The sequence below is a fragment of the Phascolarctos cinereus genome, unplaced genomic scaffold (assembly GCF_003287225.1).
Source record: "Phascolarctos cinereus isolate Bilbo 61053 unplaced genomic scaffold, phaCin_HiC Scaffold_7;HRSCAF=346, whole genome shotgun sequence".
Lineage (NCBI taxonomy): Eukaryota > Metazoa > Chordata > Mammalia > Diprotodontia > Phascolarctidae > Phascolarctos > Phascolarctos cinereus.
In genome coordinates this window covers 74841216-74859043 of record NW_027556180.1, presented here as the reverse complement: position 1 = coordinate 74859043, position 17828 = coordinate 74841216, and the positions used below count along the sequence as shown (strand labels likewise).

General features: G+C 35.3%; 1 protein-coding gene across 1 annotated transcript in view; it reads right to left on the bottom strand.

Moving 5' to 3' along the window:
* ERBB4 (erb-b2 receptor tyrosine kinase 4) overlaps positions 1-17828 on the bottom strand; it is a 1374278-nt gene that overhangs the window by 646076 nt on the left and 710374 nt on the right. The window contains 1 exon segment of the mRNA XM_021008671.2: positions 8979-9165. Coding sequence (XP_020864330.1) covers positions 8979-9165 — 187 coding nt within the window.

Genomic DNA, 17828 nt, shown 5'->3' with positions numbered 1-17828 from the left:
TTTTGCTTATTATTTAAGCTCATTGTTTTATATCACCGATGCCTGCACTTGGGGTTATAGACTGGAAATCTTACCCTCCATGGGATCCTCTTTACTGTTTATGTCCCCACCTTTGACACTTACTAGTTTAATGTCCCTAGGTAGGTAACTTGGGCTCTGTGTGTCTCAAGCAATGCTGTAGGACATTTCCTCTCCTTACAGAGGGGTTGCTATTTGAGTTAGCAGAGGAAATCCCCACATTGGTGAAAGGAGATAATACATGTAAAACTATTTGCAAATCTTAAAATGTTATATAATAACAATTATTATTATCCTTATCCTTATTATACTTCCATTTAGTATTCCTCTAAGGGATAACTAGAGGACCACCTTCCTCATAATCTGCTTTCTTAAACCTATTCACCAAATGACCTATCTATTCAGTGGCCAAGGTAATCATCTTATGTTAGTTGTTATAACATCCTCACTATTTCTCTCAAAATTTACACGTTATTTTATCTTCTATAGGAACACACAAATTATCACCATAGTCTCTTTCCTTTTAGTGAACAGATGCTTCTTGCCCTAATGGAAATAGTCTTACTAAAAAGCAGAATCAAACACCAATTCTAGAATTTAATCTATCCACATAAAAACCAATACCTTCATGTTAAAAACAAAAAGTAGTATTTCTCTGACTGATTCCATCTGAATCTGATATTTTTAGCACAGACTTTTCTCAAATAATTTCTCTTTAAAATATGGATATTGCTGGAATCATTGCTAGCATGAACACAGGATGATGTTGTGCTTCATTTCCAGTGTAAACAAGAGGCTTTTTAGTCCTTTTGTCAAACAGATTGTGTTCCACAGCAATCCCTGAACCAGTCTATTTAAACCCACTTGTGGGTTACTAAGCCCTTGGAGTGGTTGAAGAATGTCTTCTCCAGTGTCAGAAAGGGAATTCCAAGAATGAGCACATGTCTGTCGTCTAGGTCAAGATGAATGTCAAGGTCAATGAAGGGTGAAACATGATGGTAGGGGTCTGAAATGAAACAACAGGTGCTCAGCATGTCATACTGAAGTAAAGGAGGGAAGATAAGCCATGAAGCAGGAAAGACTGCAATGGCAGAGAAATGGGGGAAAAGCCCCAGGCACCTCCCTAAAAGAAACAGATCTCATACATAAAGCTGTATCAGAACTAGTACTGGAAGGACAAACATCTGTCTGCATAAACGAGTTGCTTTTCAAAATCTCAGTGAAGTAACAGGAGCCTATTTGAATATTCATTTAAGGAAAGGGGAAAGAGCTGTACATACATACACACACACACACACACACACACACACACACACACAAGTGTCCCAAGGGGAGAATCAAAAGGAGCAGGGAGATGACAATAACACGTCAGTGATAAGCTTGCCATGCGCAATAAATTAAGGCTGTTCCAACAACAGTGTTAATGGGGTTCAATGGAGGGGGGAGAATTAAAGAAACTTTTGTGAATCTTTGAGATCTTGACTCACTCTTCTGAATTTATGTACAACCTGGACCCCCATCCCACACTTTATCCACAGCAAACTGCCTCTCATACATCATAGAACTGAGGAATAGGAAGAATGTGATGCGGGTTTTGACACTGGCTTTCCCAATGACTTTCTGACCTTACACATGTAGTTATTTAATGGCTCTGGACCTCTGATGCCTCATCTATAAAATTAGAGGGTTGCCCTAGATTGTCTCTGAGGAAACTTCCTGTTCTAACAGTCTGTCATTATACCACTAATTTAAAACAAGAAATTGTGATCTTGAAGTTTGCTTACTCTGTCAATGCCTTCTTCTAATTTTTCTCTCCCTTATAATCTATTATCTATTAAATTTAGCGAGGTGAGTGGGCATTTATAAAATACAGAATATTTGTAGCTATAGAAGCTCCCCTACCTATCAAAACTTTAAATTAAAATCTAATCCCCACAACCTTTCAGAACTATATCAAATGGTAGGCTAAATAAATGATGTCATGATCCCAGCACCAGAAGATGTGGGATTCGTGTTTGTTTTTTGTTTGTTTTTGCTTCTCCATGGAGAAATGAAATTTTAAAAAATAAATAGAAGAGTCTTTCCAAATTACTATTTGTCATCCATTCACTAAGGAAAGCAGGGAAAATTTATTTAAAAGCCATCCCACCACATAATTAAATGAAGGTCCTTTCATCACCTGGCTAAAGAAATTCTACAGAGAAGTCTTTATGCCACACTATACCACACTTCAAAGAAAAGAATTTCTTCCCAAGCTCAACAGCAAACAAAAAATGAAACTTTATCCTCTTAAGGTCTTCTTTAACTATTGCTTATTTTTGCTTGGCATACCTTTCTTTCCCACAACTCCTTGGACTACTTAGCCCCTAGTCAAATTATTTTCTGCTTCAAAAGAACAACGTGGGTTATTATTATTCTTATAATAGTCTCTACTTATGCCAGGCAAGCCTCATGAATACTTATGAAGGAAAGCAATGCGTTCACTCTTCTTTCCAAATTTCACTATATATTTCTAAAAACCATACCTTCTCAACATCTATTCCTTCATTCTTACTTTACTATATAAAATTTACTGTTTTCTATATCCAGTTCTCCTGAGGACTCTAATTTATTTTTTAAATTAATTTATTTTGATTCATCAACAATCACTTCCATATGCTTTTGAGGTTAAATTTTTCTCCCCCTTCCTCTCCACCATCCTCCCCAAGATAGCACACAATCTGACACAGGCTATACATATACATTCCTATTAAATATATTTTCACATTAGTGATGTTGTAAGAAAGGATTAGAACCAATAGGAGGAACCACCAGAAAGAGGAAACAAAACTCAACAGAAGAAAAAAAATACCAAATGTGCTTCGATCTGCATTCAAATGACATAGCTCTTTCTTTGGATGTGGATAGCATTTTCTATCATGAGACCTTTGGAGAGGACTCTGATTTAAAACAGATGATAAACTAATTTGATCAAACAATCTATACTACTGTATTTGCCAGGTAATTATAGGATCATTTAAAGCTACAGAAAGCTTAGGTGTCATCTAATTCCTATCCCTAATTTTCTAAACCAACACAGTGATAATGAGTTGGGCACACAGCCAGGAAGAGAATTCAGGTTTTCAGGATTCCCTGGTTAGTGGGATACTCCCTACTATACTTTTTCCCCATATTAGTCATGTTGTGAAAGAATAAATATAACAAATTTTTTTTTAACTATGGAAAAATAAAGTGAAAATAATATGTTTCTACATTCAGACTCCACCAGTTCCTTCTCTGGATGTGGATAGCATTTCCCATAATCAGTCCTTCGGAATTATCTTGGATCATTGAATTGCTGTCTATCATAGTTGATCATCACACAATGTTGCTATTACTGTGTAAAAGGTCCTCCTGGTTCTGCTATATCTCTTAGACAACACAGTTTTCTTTTTTTAATTGCAGATCAAATGATGTAAAGTACTTTTTAAGCTTTAAAATGCTATGTAGATTCTAGTTATTGTTATTATTATTAGTCTGTTTTGCTTCAAACAATTGAGTACATGAAAACATACAGCTGATAAAACAATATCAATAGGGGACAATTCATTTATTTATAATGAATTCTCGATATGATTATAAAATGACATTTGAAAATAAATCTTATGCAAGGATTAGAGTTTAAAATTTGAGGCAACTTTTCAGTACTCTAAATATTTAGGAACAAGTAGATTTTTGTGGGTTGCTTGAATCACATTATGTATACCCAAATTTAGGGACAGATCGGCACTTAAATCCAACAGAAATATTTTAAAGCCTTGACTAAAATGTTTTTTTTTTTACATTAGGAAAACAAACCACACAATGAAATATAGATGTATATATAATTAAATGATATTATTTTTGCAAATAGCCACATTTAATCCTTTCAAATAAAAGGGATTTTTAAAAGATACCTTCTATCTCAAATTTCCCTAAAAATCTATTTCTTCTTCACAAACACCAAAGATACCTTCTATTCTTCATCATAAACACACACATACACAAGAACAAACGCACACAGACACACACCCACACCCACACACACACACACTCCTAACCTGAACCTGTGTGCTGAAATGAACATTCTTTCTCCTCACATCCCATTCGCCTCTCATCCCCCATTTTTTAAATGTACTTTTTTTTCATCTAAACCTAACAGAATTCTTATCTGTTCAAGTATTACCTCCACTGTGAGATTTTTATTGAATTTTCCCTCCTCCCCTTTTTGTTAGCCTTTCTCTCTCTTCAAATTACTTTGTACTTAACCCTGGTGATTTTTATTTCTGTGACTCTTCTGTTTGGCATTTATAATCTTTTACAAGCAGGCCCAAATCTACATTTCCAGCCTAATTGCACATGATTTCCATATACTCACAGGGCAGTTCTGCCAGATTTGTCCTTCTTGTCATTCCTCATATGCACTGCCTAACCCCCTACTTGTATATATGCCTTCCCTCCTTACTTAGATCACAGATTCCTCAATTTCCCTCAAGTCACAGTTCAAAGGCCACCTTCTCCATGAAACTTTCCTCACCCTCACATCCTCCAGCAGCTAGTACCATTAAAATCTCCTCACATACATATGGGGCAGCTAGGTGGTGCAGTAAATAGGGTGCTGGGCCTGAAGTGAACAAAACTCATTTTGTCGTGTTCAAATCTGGCCTCAGACACTTGCTAGCTGTGTGACCCTGGGCAAGTCACTTAACCAGGTTTGCCTCAGTTTCCTCATCTGTAAGGTGAGCTGAAAAAGGAAATAGCAAACCACTCCAGTATCTTTGCCAAGAAAATCCCACATGGGGTCATAAATAGTCAGACACCATTGAACAACAGATTTTTTGTATATAACTATCAGGAAGAATTTATACCTATTAAGAATAGAGACTGATTTTGTTTTTTGTTTTGATATTCCCAGTGCCTAGTACACTTCATGATACATAGAAGGCAACTTAAATATTTGTTGAACTGAATTTCACAGAGCCAATGTATAACTCTCTTGGGAGTCACATTCTAAGTCTGTATTTTGTATAAGATGTTATGTCTCAATTGTTTCAAAGTCCCTAATCTGGCTAAGCCCCTGGTCTGATTTATTCTCATCAAAACCAGCCAACATACAATTTGTTGTTATTGTTGTTTAATCAATTAGTCACGTACAATTCTTCATGAACCTATTTGGGGTTTTCTTGGCAGAGACACTCGAGTGGTTTGCCATTTCCTTTTCCAGCTCACCTTACAGATGAGGAAACTAAGGCAAATGTGGTTAAGTGATTTGTCCAGGGTTACACAGCCAGTGTCTGAGGCCACATTTGAATTCACAAAGATAAGTCTTCTTGACTCCAGGCCCAGCATTCTACCCACTCTGCCACCTGGTACTAACCAACTGCATTTCCAGATTGCTTATGATTTCACCTAATTGTTCAATTTTACTTCATTTTTTAATACTCAAAGTGGGGCAGTAAATAATAAAAATAAAGATTACAATGATAATAATGATTCTAATAATAAAAGGTGCCTGCTTTCTCTGAACATCCATCTCATTCACTCAAGTACTATTTCCATGTCACCTGCTATGTTTACTCTGAGAAAAAGACTAGATTCCCTGAGATTCAACAGAACATTGGAAATACGATTTTTAAAATAATAGTCTTTGATTCAAGTACAACACTACTGCAAAACTGTTAACTCCTAGCACCAGTAACCTACAACTTACGCAGTTGTATTTGTTATGAGTGTTATAGATGTTAAATTCAAGATACAGTTAAGTCTGGTCCAGTTTCAGCCCTTTTCTAAACAAATGATATCCATTTTAGTAGTTTACTGATACCATTATTGAATGTAGAAATTAACGAATTAGAGAAAACTTTAGAGCCAGTTTTGCTACAAGGGAAGATGCTTCAATTAGCACATCTTAAAACAGTGAATAATAGCATGATTCAAGTGTTACAAAAGTGGGAATCTAACTCCATTCATTTCTACTCTAATATAATCAGAGAAGAATAATGCAGAAAACAGATTGTTCTCCGTTCTTGTTTTAACCAGACGATATTATTTTTAGATTCCTGATTTTAATCCTTCAATTTTCTCCTATTCCTCCCATTTACAGATTGTTCTCATGTACCCACCCCAACCTATTCCAGGCTTCTTTTCCACTTGAGTAAGAGTCTTATCACAACAAAAGGAACATACAAAAATAAAAAGTCTTTGAAAGAAATATAAAGTGAAAGTGCTGAAAGTGAAACCTAGAAGTTGGAAAAGATTTGGGGTCACCTCTACCCTCATCAACTCTGAGACTTCTATTCTCATAGAAATCTATGTCATAACTATTCTCAAATCCTTTTTGAAATGTAATCTCTCATCCTCATGTCTCTCACATGTGGTTGACTAAATTGTGGCCCAGCTTTGGTTTAAAAAAAATAACAGGAACAAGAATAACAATAATAACAATAAGCCACTGCAGCATTATATGGCAATAGTAGAATGGAATGTTACTGGATTTCATTTTTAATACTAAGACAACACTACTGGCGATGACATATTTTTACAAAATTCCATAATGAAATAATTGTCATCCTTTTAAATACATATTTCTTTGAAAGAAAAATTTTCTAAGATTCAGAAATATTTCTGGTGCAGTGCAGAAAAGTGGGGAACCAGAAGAAATAGATAAACATAGCTACATAGGTACATAGGCTAATTGGTTAAGAATTCTAGATGCCAACTCGTTTAATGTCCTCATTTTATAGATATGAAAACTGAAGTGCAGAGATGTGAGACAAAGGTCAAATGGGAATATTCTCATAAATTATTAGAAATTGTCTAATTATTCACATAGGAAAAAACATATTTTCCCCTCCAGTGACCAACAATTTGTTAAGGATTCAGTCTACAAATCATAAGAGTACAGATTCCTAGCTAGAATAAATCTTAAGGACGTCTTCTAATCTAACCCTGCCACTTTTACTGATGAGGAACTTGAGGTCGAAGGACTAGTATAAGTTGATACAGGTAATAAGTGACAAGCTAATATTTGAACCCAGGTCCTCTGACTCTAAATGCAGTAAAAAGCTATGGAACAATAACATTAATCTCTATCTCTGGAATGTTTAGTATTCTAGGTAATAGTGCCCATTCTTTTAGTTCAAAATGTTAGATGTGTAACTGATAATGAACACTCTATGGATGCTAGATATAGCATATAAAATATACATAAAACTATAATTGGAAATCTATTTTATTATGTATAAGTGATAAACTCCATAAGCAATATATCTTCACTATAGCCCAATTTCTTCCTCTCCTCTCCTGCCTCTGTGCATTTGCAAAGACTATCAATCCTCCCTTGACTGGAATAGACTCTTTCCAGCTCCTAAAATTCTTTCCCTTAAAATCCAGGTCAGGTGCCAACTCCTCAATGACACCTTTCCCTGATCTGTCTGGTTAGAAATGATTCCCCTCCTACTATTTTTTTTACATGCTTAAAGATTTTATTGGATCTCTCCTGTAAATTTCAATATAATTTGAATTAAATTTTGGTCATTCATGTTTGGTTATTTGTCTTTTCTTCATGAGACTTCAAACACTATGCGGTGAGGAACTCTATTGTTTTCACTGTTCTATCACTAGTGCCTGGCATATAGTAAAAATTTAATAAATGCTTGACGAACCCAATGTTCACAAACACTGCAGAATTTAATCTAACAATTCCTGAGCTTCTTAGGTCAGTTTGGAAAGAAAAAAACATGCTCTCATATTAAAAAATAATAACATTAGGATTAATTGATAAATGACAATATGGTTTTTAAAATGGCAAAATCTAATTTGTTAAATTGCATATATATAAGCAAGCAATTTGAAATAAAATTAGCAACATTATGTTAACACATGCATTTTAAGAGAAAGTATGGTTCAATGAAAGGTGCATTGCAACTGAAGTCAAGAAGACAGGTTCAAATACAAGTTCTGCCACTTATTACCTATGTGCACTTTAGCAAAGTCACTTAACCTTCTTTAAACCTCATTTTGCTTAACTACATAATGAGGGGTGGGACTAGATGGTCTCTAATACTACTTCATGCTCTACATTTAGGCAGCTCAATAGCACAGGGGATAGATTCCTGGATCTGGAGTCAAGGAGACTATTTCAAACCTGGTTTGAGACATTTACTAGCTAGCTGTGTGACCTTAAGCAAGCTGCAACCTCTGCTTCAGTTTCCACATCTATAAAGTGGAGATGACAATAGCAACTACTTCCCAGGGTATCATGAGGACAAAATGAGATATTTTTTAAAAGGGCCTTGAAAACCCAAAAGGCCTATGTAAATGCTAGCTATTATCTATAATTTGGAGATTAAATCATTCTAAAATATTTGAAAATTGAACAGATTTCATAAGTGATGAAAATATATCTTCTAAGCTATAGTAATTGAAGCAATAACAACAAGGAAATGGTTCAAGGAAACACAAGGCTTTAAGTATAGCTTAAACACAAAGTGAGCTGCCCCAAGGACAGTAAGTGTTAGGGTTTTATTGCTATGATTTGATGATATGCTCTACTGTTCATTTGGGACCACCCAACATCACTTTCCTAAGCCTGTTTCATATCTTGTTTTTCATGGTCACTGAACATTTCCTTTGAATGTACTGCTGTTTGCTTGAGATATGGCATTATGCTATTTCTTAAAGCTCACAATGTTTGGAAATAGGCAGAAGGGAATCATATGTTCTATAATAAAAATAAGTGCTGGGTATCTCTATACTGCTAAGTCACATGTGAAAACCTATCTTATATCTATAACATACATATATGCATATTATACAAAAGTGACCTTGAATATAACCTTCTATATGTATATTTATATAGATCCACACAACAGAATATCACATTAACAAAGGAAGACACAAAAAGTATAGAGTGTCTTGGCCATTAAGGAATATTTCCTTACCAGTCAAGTTCTTCAGACCCAGTTCTTGAAGTCCAAAATTCCCATCTTTCCTGTAGTTTAAAAAGATTGCCAGGGCATATCGATCCTCATAAAGTTTTGTTCCACGTATGATACGCAAATTCTCCAGAGGCAGGTAGCGAAACTGATTAAGAGCCACCAAGACATACCCAGTGACTTCTCGAATGGACTGAAAACAAAATAAAAAAAAATAACATGTCTATGCTAAGAAATAAAACAGTCTGAGCATCAGCTTTTCTGTGATCTTCAATTGTTCACCTTTCAGCTTAACATGTACACATTTAAAAGTTGTCTGTTACTGGCTTGAGGAGCCAAGAAAATTAAACAAAAAAATTTCATCTATCATATTGATTGAGTTCTGGAAAAAAAAAGACACAAAAATGACTAGCCACGAACAATCTCAAAGCTTCCTTTCAGCTCTAAAAATCTACAGTCCTTTGTGTGTGCAAGTACGGCAATGGATTGGGAAGGGGCAATAAAATACTCACATTTGAAAACAGTTTCTAATTAAAGGAATCAAGACCATATTCACTGACAGACTGAACCAAGGTAAACACATGTGGGAATGGTGTGATAATTGGAAAGTGTATATAGAAATCAAACTATTTTACACATACATATATATATATATATATATACATATATATATATATATATATATATATATCTCACAAATAAAAAGAAGCTACACTACTTGCAGAATTTGGGACAGATTGAAAAAGTGTTATTTGTGTTTATTGCTTCATTTATAAAGCAACATTTGCCCCAGTTTTACATCCATCACTTCTCTAGGGAACATATGATTAACAAAATGCATAAAGATTGTGATGCTTGCTACCAAAAAAAAAATCTGGTTAAAAATGCTTTTTGTATAGATTAAGTATTCTTAAAAACTATTCTCCTATAATTTATGGGAAGTGTCATCAGTTGAATTCTAGCAGTCATTTTGAGGTTTGTGGGGCATCTGAATTGAACATGATATAAGAAAAAAAAATAAAAGTTCCTGTACATTTATTTTTTCTAATATAATTCATAATGCCTATCATACAAGTTACTCTGAAGAGTACAGACTTTGGGATAAAAAGTGAACAATGCAAACTTTACATTAAATTGAAATAATTAAGTTTGTTATTTATACAATATTTTTACAGAGTACAGTTAGGGTACTGCGGTAGTTGCCTAGCTAAATTAATAGGATTGCCAGAAGGTGAGTCTCTGTGCCTTTGATTATCTATAATTCCCTCCCTATGCCTAATGTCATCTTCTTAATAGAATAAAGACAACTTCTGGTTTTCAGAAACTAAGGCTACCCCAAAATGAAATGGCTGATTTGGAACTACTGTTTTACATTTCACATACTGGGACTGCCCCAAGATGCTAGGACTCTGGATGCTGAACTATTGTTGGAAGTCTCGCTTCTCTGTGTTGGCTTCCAAAGCAAAGACAACAGACTACTTTCCGCCCCTTTTTATATATCTGTGCTTTGAACCTTCCTCACAGAATGTAGCAGTGAGAGGAGGGGTTTCTTCCTCTGCATCCCATATTACCCCCATCCCTTAGTCATTGACTTTCATCAAAAGCACTTAATGAGCTGCAAATACTTGACTGGGCAGCCTAGTAAAGGAGTTCCCAGATTTCAAGTTCCTCTCTTCCTTCACCTTTCTATTTCCGAACAAGTCAGAGACTGGAGAAATATGTGTAGGGTTTCCTAGCCTAAGACATGTCTGCAGAATGTGGATCTATTGCCATTACTTTTTTTTTCGGTTGGGCAGTGGAGGTTAAGTGACTTGCCCAGGGTCACACAGCTAGTAAGTGTTATGTGTCTGAGGCCAGATTTGAACGCTGGTTCTTCTGAATCCAGGGCCGGTGCTCTATCCACTGTACCACCTAGCTGCCTCCGTTTGCCATTACTTATTTAGATAGTTTAGATATATTGGGAAAAGGGTCGTTCATTCATTTGTCCCAAAGTATGTTTGCCTTCTGAGATGAACCCAAGCTAGAGGGAAGCAATTACATTTCTGAGAGGGAAAGTGTAGGATTCTGTGGTAGAGAGGCATTTCACTAGAATGTCATAGTGATTTACCATTTGCAACCCAAAGTTTATTTCTCTTTCCAGGGGTTATGAGCTACTGAGTGCTTTATATGTTTTCTGTATCATGGGTTCACAGGTACCCAGGAAACTTTTAAACTTTCTGTATTTTCAATACAATGAATGTTGTCCTTTCCTTGATATGCATTTATTACCTTAAATGCTTAGACAAGACCTACAGACATCCTTACTTGTACTTATGAAATCCTAGACTGGAACATTTTAGGAGATATCAAATCAGGTAACATATGTAAAATATTAGGGAAGGGTAGGGTAGGGTTCATGGACACACCTAAAAAAGTATATAAATGCAAGAGATTATTTAACCTCTAGGTGGAGGCATAATAAGTCAAAAAGAAAATGACCATTTGGGGATAACTCTTGAAATCAGCCCCAGTCCTTGTGCAATAAAAACTGAGAGGATGAGGGAGGGGAATAGCTGGATCAGAAGTTATAGTTATCTTTGAACATGAAATATAACATTTCCTCATATTAAACGGTACTTTAACATTCATAAAATTTTTTCCTCACAAGTCTGTTCAAGTGTTATTGCCCCCATTTTATAGCTGAGAAAACCAAGGCCAAGAGAGTTTGAATGACTTTTATAGGGTCATGCAGCAAGAAAATGTTAGATCCAGAGCTTCAGTTCATTTTATATGCCCATGAACTATGCTAGGTGTCAAGAATAAAAAGATAAAAAGGAAATAATGCCTACCTATGAAAACTCATATTCCTGACTCAAAGAGCACTGTTCTTCCTATAGCATTATCTTATCAACCATCATATAAGAAACAATTAAGTGCTCACTGATTCATTTATTCATTTAGTAAATATATATTTTATCCCTGCAGATGAATAAAAACATGGAATAAAGCTTAATGTTTAATAGGACAGATAAGATACCACACATTTTCACATCACAAAGTAGATTTTTTTTTTGGATGGAGTTGGGGAAGTTTTATAGACCTATGATTTCAAGAATGGAGAGAATTCCCAGCATAAAAACTCCCTTCATTAATGAAGATTCCTAACTTGTCTATACTTATCAATATTAGAAACCTGTCTGAAACAAAGAAGTCAAGAGACTTGTCCATGGTACCATAATTGAGTATGTGTCCAAGTTATGACTTTTTAAAAAATATTAAAATATTACATAATATTAAATAAATAAAAAACATTTAAACATTAAGATTAAAATGTTATATTTAGGAAGTCAATACATATAAGTAGGCAGAAAAAAAGAGACAATGGAGAAGGAGACAGAAGATTCAACAAGGCAGTGAAGCTAATTAGCCACAGGGCAGTGGTTAGCTCTGGAAAAAGAAAAAAATTTCCTTTTCTGAGACAGTAGGGTAGACTTAGAGAAAATACAGAGACATTCTGAGGTAGAGCAAAAGGAAGCTAAGGGAGGTCGCGGTAGATGGCTGATAGAGTCTCAATAAAGTAATAAATAATAGCTAATAACAGCTAACATTTATACTATATATCAGGTATTGTGCAAAGAGTTTTATAATCATTATCTCATTTGACCCTCACAACTGTGGAAGGTAGGTGTATTATTATTTCTACTTTACAGATGAGGACAGTGAGGTAAATAGGGTTTAATTGATTTGCCTCGGGCAGGGATGGGGACCCTGTGGTGTCAAGGCCACATGTGGCCACTGAAGCCATAGGTTCCCCACCCCTGGCCTAAGGTTGCTAAATACCAAATGTCAGAGGCTACATTTGAACTCATGTCCCTTCCAGACTCCAGGCCCAATGCTGCATCTACTATGCCCCCTAACTGCCCAGATAAAGTCAATTGCTGCCAAAAAAAAAAAAAAAAATTGGACCAGGAAAACATTGCATCCTTGTAGATCATGGAATGATCTAGAAACAACCACTGTAGAAAGATCCATATGAGACAATAAGAGGCAAAGCAAAGGGCTGCCAGGTAGGATTCAGATACTCACTGAAGTGAGAGAATATTAATTTGTAGTAGAGTCTAACAACTTGGTTTCATGACCATTCCCCACACTTGGCAACTGTGGGACAAAAAGAGGAAAGTGAGCAATACAGTTTTTAATATCCTCCTCACCCTCTGGCCTCCAACTGAGACGCTGGCAAACTAGAAGAATAAGATCATGAGATATTCTAGGCTTTGAGAAGCACATTATTGGAATGCTTCGTGTTGGAATCCAAGGTTGAATAAGAGAGGCAAGTAAGACCAGAAGTTGGGTTGCAGACTTAGGGAACAGGAAGGAACTAGAGAGGGAGAGAAGAAAGTTATTGAGAGTACTGAGTAAGAGATTTTCAGAGAAATATGAGAAGATTTGTATAAAATGATTCAAAATGAAATGAGCCAAATTAAAAGAAAAAATCTACATATACATTGGCTTTAACAATGTAAATGAAAAGATCACTGGTGGGCAGCTAAACTCAATGAAACTAAAAATTCAATAAAGATCCCAGAGAATAGATAATGAACCATACCTCTTCTCCTCTCAAGAGTGGAAGGGAGATTTAACGAGCCAATTTAAAAAAAATAATTATCAGATAGAGTAACTATATCATGTATGTATTTTTGCTTAATTATTTTTCTTCGTTATGAGGGAGGGTTCAATTTGGCAGGGGAGGAACATACTTACAGAAATGACTTTAGTACAAAATGAAAAAAATTATTAAAATAGAAATTATTTTTAAAATAAAAATTAGGGACTAAGAGAAGCAGAAGGATAGCAGATTGTGATCAAATGGAAAATTCTGGAGTTTGAAATTTTGGAGTTCAAAGAGTTTTCAATTGGCTAAGTGATGACTAGTTCTAAGGGGGCTGCTTATCATCACACTTGTATATTGCTCTGGGATGATTGTCTTTGGTACATTTAGGGTTGCATACATATTATATATATATGTATATATCTAAATCTCTATCTATCTATAGGTGTGTGTAGGTATGTATATGTATGAATGCACATAAATATGTGTACCTTTTAAATTCCTAGTGGGAGAGGGATACGTCTTTTGAAATTCTGGCTGTTACACAAAGATAAAAAAGGACAAGCACATATAAATTATTTAATGAATTACTTTATGGTGATAATGGATTAAATTCCCTTCAACCCTCTATCCTTCACCTTTCCAATATGGAGAAATGAAAGGGAGACTTCTGTCCTCTTCCAGGGCTATTGTTCAGAGGAGTCCTTGGGCCTGAATGATTTGCAAAGCAATATAGAAGTGAAGGAAGGAAGAAGCCATCCTTTTAAGTACGAGTCAAACCTGAAACTCACCCACAATGGTTTAAAGGCTGCCTTTAGCCACCACCACCACTAATTCTGACAGGCAGTTTGGAATAGTAGACACGATCTCAGAGGCAGAAAGGCAAGAGTTTAAGTATTACCTCTGCCACATACTGGCAGTAACAACCTCTCAATACTCCAGGCAAGTCTCTAGGACTCTAAGATATGGAGAAGGTGCCCATCTGCATTGTTAGAAAGAATTCCTGACTGAATATCCCTAACTTTAATTACATCACAAAACTGGTCCAAAAACAAAAGATCTAGGGTTAGTGCTTTTTGTTTTTTGTTTTGTTTTGTTTTTTTCTTGAGCAGGTTCTTGCTGCTCCTTTTTTGCACATGATACTGCATGAATATCTAGAGATCATCACTGTGGAAACTGGCCTGCAGTCAACACTAGATGCACTGTAAATTGATAGGCAAAACCAATTATCAGTAACAACTGAGTAATGCTTAGAATTGTTTAGCTATCAAAAAATCAATAAAGTCCTTTTGAGCTGATGTTGACAGATACTCAAATAATCATGATGAATAAAATCTAATGAGAAATGTAAAAACAGAACATATTTGCACTCAAATCCTGACTGCTAACACTCACTGCGTGAGCCTAGACAAGTCGCTTAAACTCTGATCTTCAGGTTTCTCATCTCTAAAAAGAGGGTTTGGGCCCAATGATCTGTAAGGTTTTTCTAAGCTCTAGATCTATGGTCCTATAATCTTATGACTGCATTATTCTGCATTATTCACAAATTGATACCTTTAATAATAATGCATTTTATTGTATCCTCCAACTATTCAGGGAAAACAGTATTGGGCATTCATGGTTAATATGATTAAAGAAGGGTAGTTGTAGAATATCTTGATGGATCTGTAAGCGTACCAATTTAGGCTCCCCCTTAATTTCTGCAGCTCACAACCCAACCATACATTCTTATATTGGAGGATTTGTATAAGTTCTCCCACAGAAAATCCACAGAAAACTTATCTAATGAATTTTGTGTTAGCAAAGAAAAATAATTGCTTTTGTAAAAGCAAATAAAATGATACAAAACATTTTGTCATTTCAGAGATACTAGTGCAGAACTTTGACTCTATCCCATACCATTCTATGTTTTATTTCTATACCAGCACAATATCATAGACTGCTGGCCTTGGAATCAGGAAAGGCTGAGTTAAAATCCAACTTCAGACATTTGCTGAATGACCCTGGCCAATTCACAATCTCTCTGAAACCTTCTTGTAAAGGAAATGTATGAGAGTAAGAAAAGATAAGTTGGTCATGTGAAAATAATGAAGGATGACAGGCAGAGAGTCAGAATGTTCCACCGGTACCCTCATAATACTAGAAGTCAGCTAAGGAGGCCTCTAGCACACATGTAGGTAGATCTTCATGAGGAATATTTGGGAAGATAGGGATAAATCACACAGGATAAGCGGGCATGGTTGCCTTTTGATTTACATCACTGAAAAGAACTGTCAGACTCAAGAGATTAAAAACCCATTTATATGTGTGCGTGTGTGTGTGTGTGTGTGTGTGTGTGTGTGTGTGTGTTCAAAGGATTGAGTACTTAAAAAGTATTTTAAATTTGCTATCACTCCCTACTGAAAAATAATAAGGATGAAAAAAAGTGTTATTTCAACCAGGCCCTTAGGACTTTGGGGAAGTTTAATTCTCCAAAGTCTGAATTCCAAATTGATTAAGCAATTTTTTATTATAGCTCCTTTTCATATACAAAATATTAATTTGAATTAAAATCAAGTTCTTTCTTGCACACACTCTATACTGACTTGAACAGAGGTAGGGATCCACATATATCAATTCAGAATACTTCAAAACAGTTAAATCAGATTCTACTGGATAGAGAGTACTAAAAATCAAAAGGAGTTATTAGTGATGGTCTTCATTTTGTATAACTCCAGTTTAATGGTTAATACCTAGAAACATTAAAGTCTGAAAGTTAAATATCTTTAAAATAATTTTTTTTATCCTGCATTTGCTAGTACAGCATGTAATTATTTTCAGTGGATTCTTAGCAGTAGCAAATAATACACAAGTACAGACGTTTAAGAAAATGTTAATATGAGATATTTTAAAATAAATCCAGCATTAAACATCAGGCACAGTGGAAGAACATTTGTAAGAACACTACCATGTTGTTCCTTCCATTAAACTGCACTTCAGTATTCCCAAAGGCATAATTTGGTATGAACATATTTTAAGAGAGCAAACAGCTTGATAGGATTTCACAGTGTCATTTGAAAACAGTAATGTAATGTGTGAGATCTTATATAAAGGAAACTTTACCCTATTCCTTTGAAAAGTGAAGGGGAGAGAATATCAATTCATATAATGATGCAAAACAACAGCTGCCTTTTTTTGAAAAGCATATGGGAAACAGTCGTTGACGATGAACGAGTTAGAGGTGATGGCTTCCCTGACTCGTAGGCTGGCTTTAAAATGGAAAGGGTGAAAGATTCTAGAAGCAGCAAAGCCAAAGAATCACGACTGGATTTGACAAGCTTCAAACCTGCCAAGCTAAACTTCAATATCTGTCTAAATATTTGGCTTTAAAAACTCAAAATGTTCATTTTATTAAATTTATAAAGGGCAAAGATTAGTCATTGTCTTCTCTAAAAACAACAAGCTTTAATGTCGCCTGTGGTGTCAGTAGTTTACTTTCCTTATACAGAATGGTTCCTTTCTACATCCATCTCTGGATGTGGTCAGATGTGAGATAAGCGAAGTACTGTAAGTAAGCAAAGTGCAGGGACTAATTTTTGATTTTTTATATGACAGCTGCAAGTCAGCAATCTCTTTTTTTATTCATCTGTCATTAAAATGGTGACAGTAAATATGATTTATCAGATTGGTTTGCTAGGAGCTACCCTCAAAGGCTAAAAGGGGAGAGGAAAATTAGAGGGAGATGAATCTGATTGCAATCATTTGCTACTTAAATATAATTTCTTCATTAATGGTCTTTTTTTATTTTATCTCTCAAACTTTTGATGATGTTGATTAAATTCTTATGTTGGATACTCTCTTCTTCGTATTTCATGGCACCTTTCTCTCTTGGTCATCCTTATACCCGTGTGACTATTCCTTCTTTGTCTCCTGTGTTAGATAGTCACCATAACCATTTCCCATTAACTGTGGGCACACCCTAAAGCTCTATCATGGGTCCTCTCATTTCTCCACATTCTCATTCTTGTCTTGGTGATTGCATGGGAACAGTTATCTATTCACATGACTCCAAAATCTACAAATCTAGCCCTATTCTTTACTACCCATCCTTTTACTACACCCTTTACTACCCATCCTGCCTATTATAATTCTTCATACTAATTTCCCAAGGGAATTTCAAATTCCAAATACACAAAGTAGAACTCAGGATATTTTCCCAAAAACCTAGCATTTCTCTAAACTTTCCTAGCTTTGTTGAGATCAAAATCATCTTTCTAGTCATCTAGGTC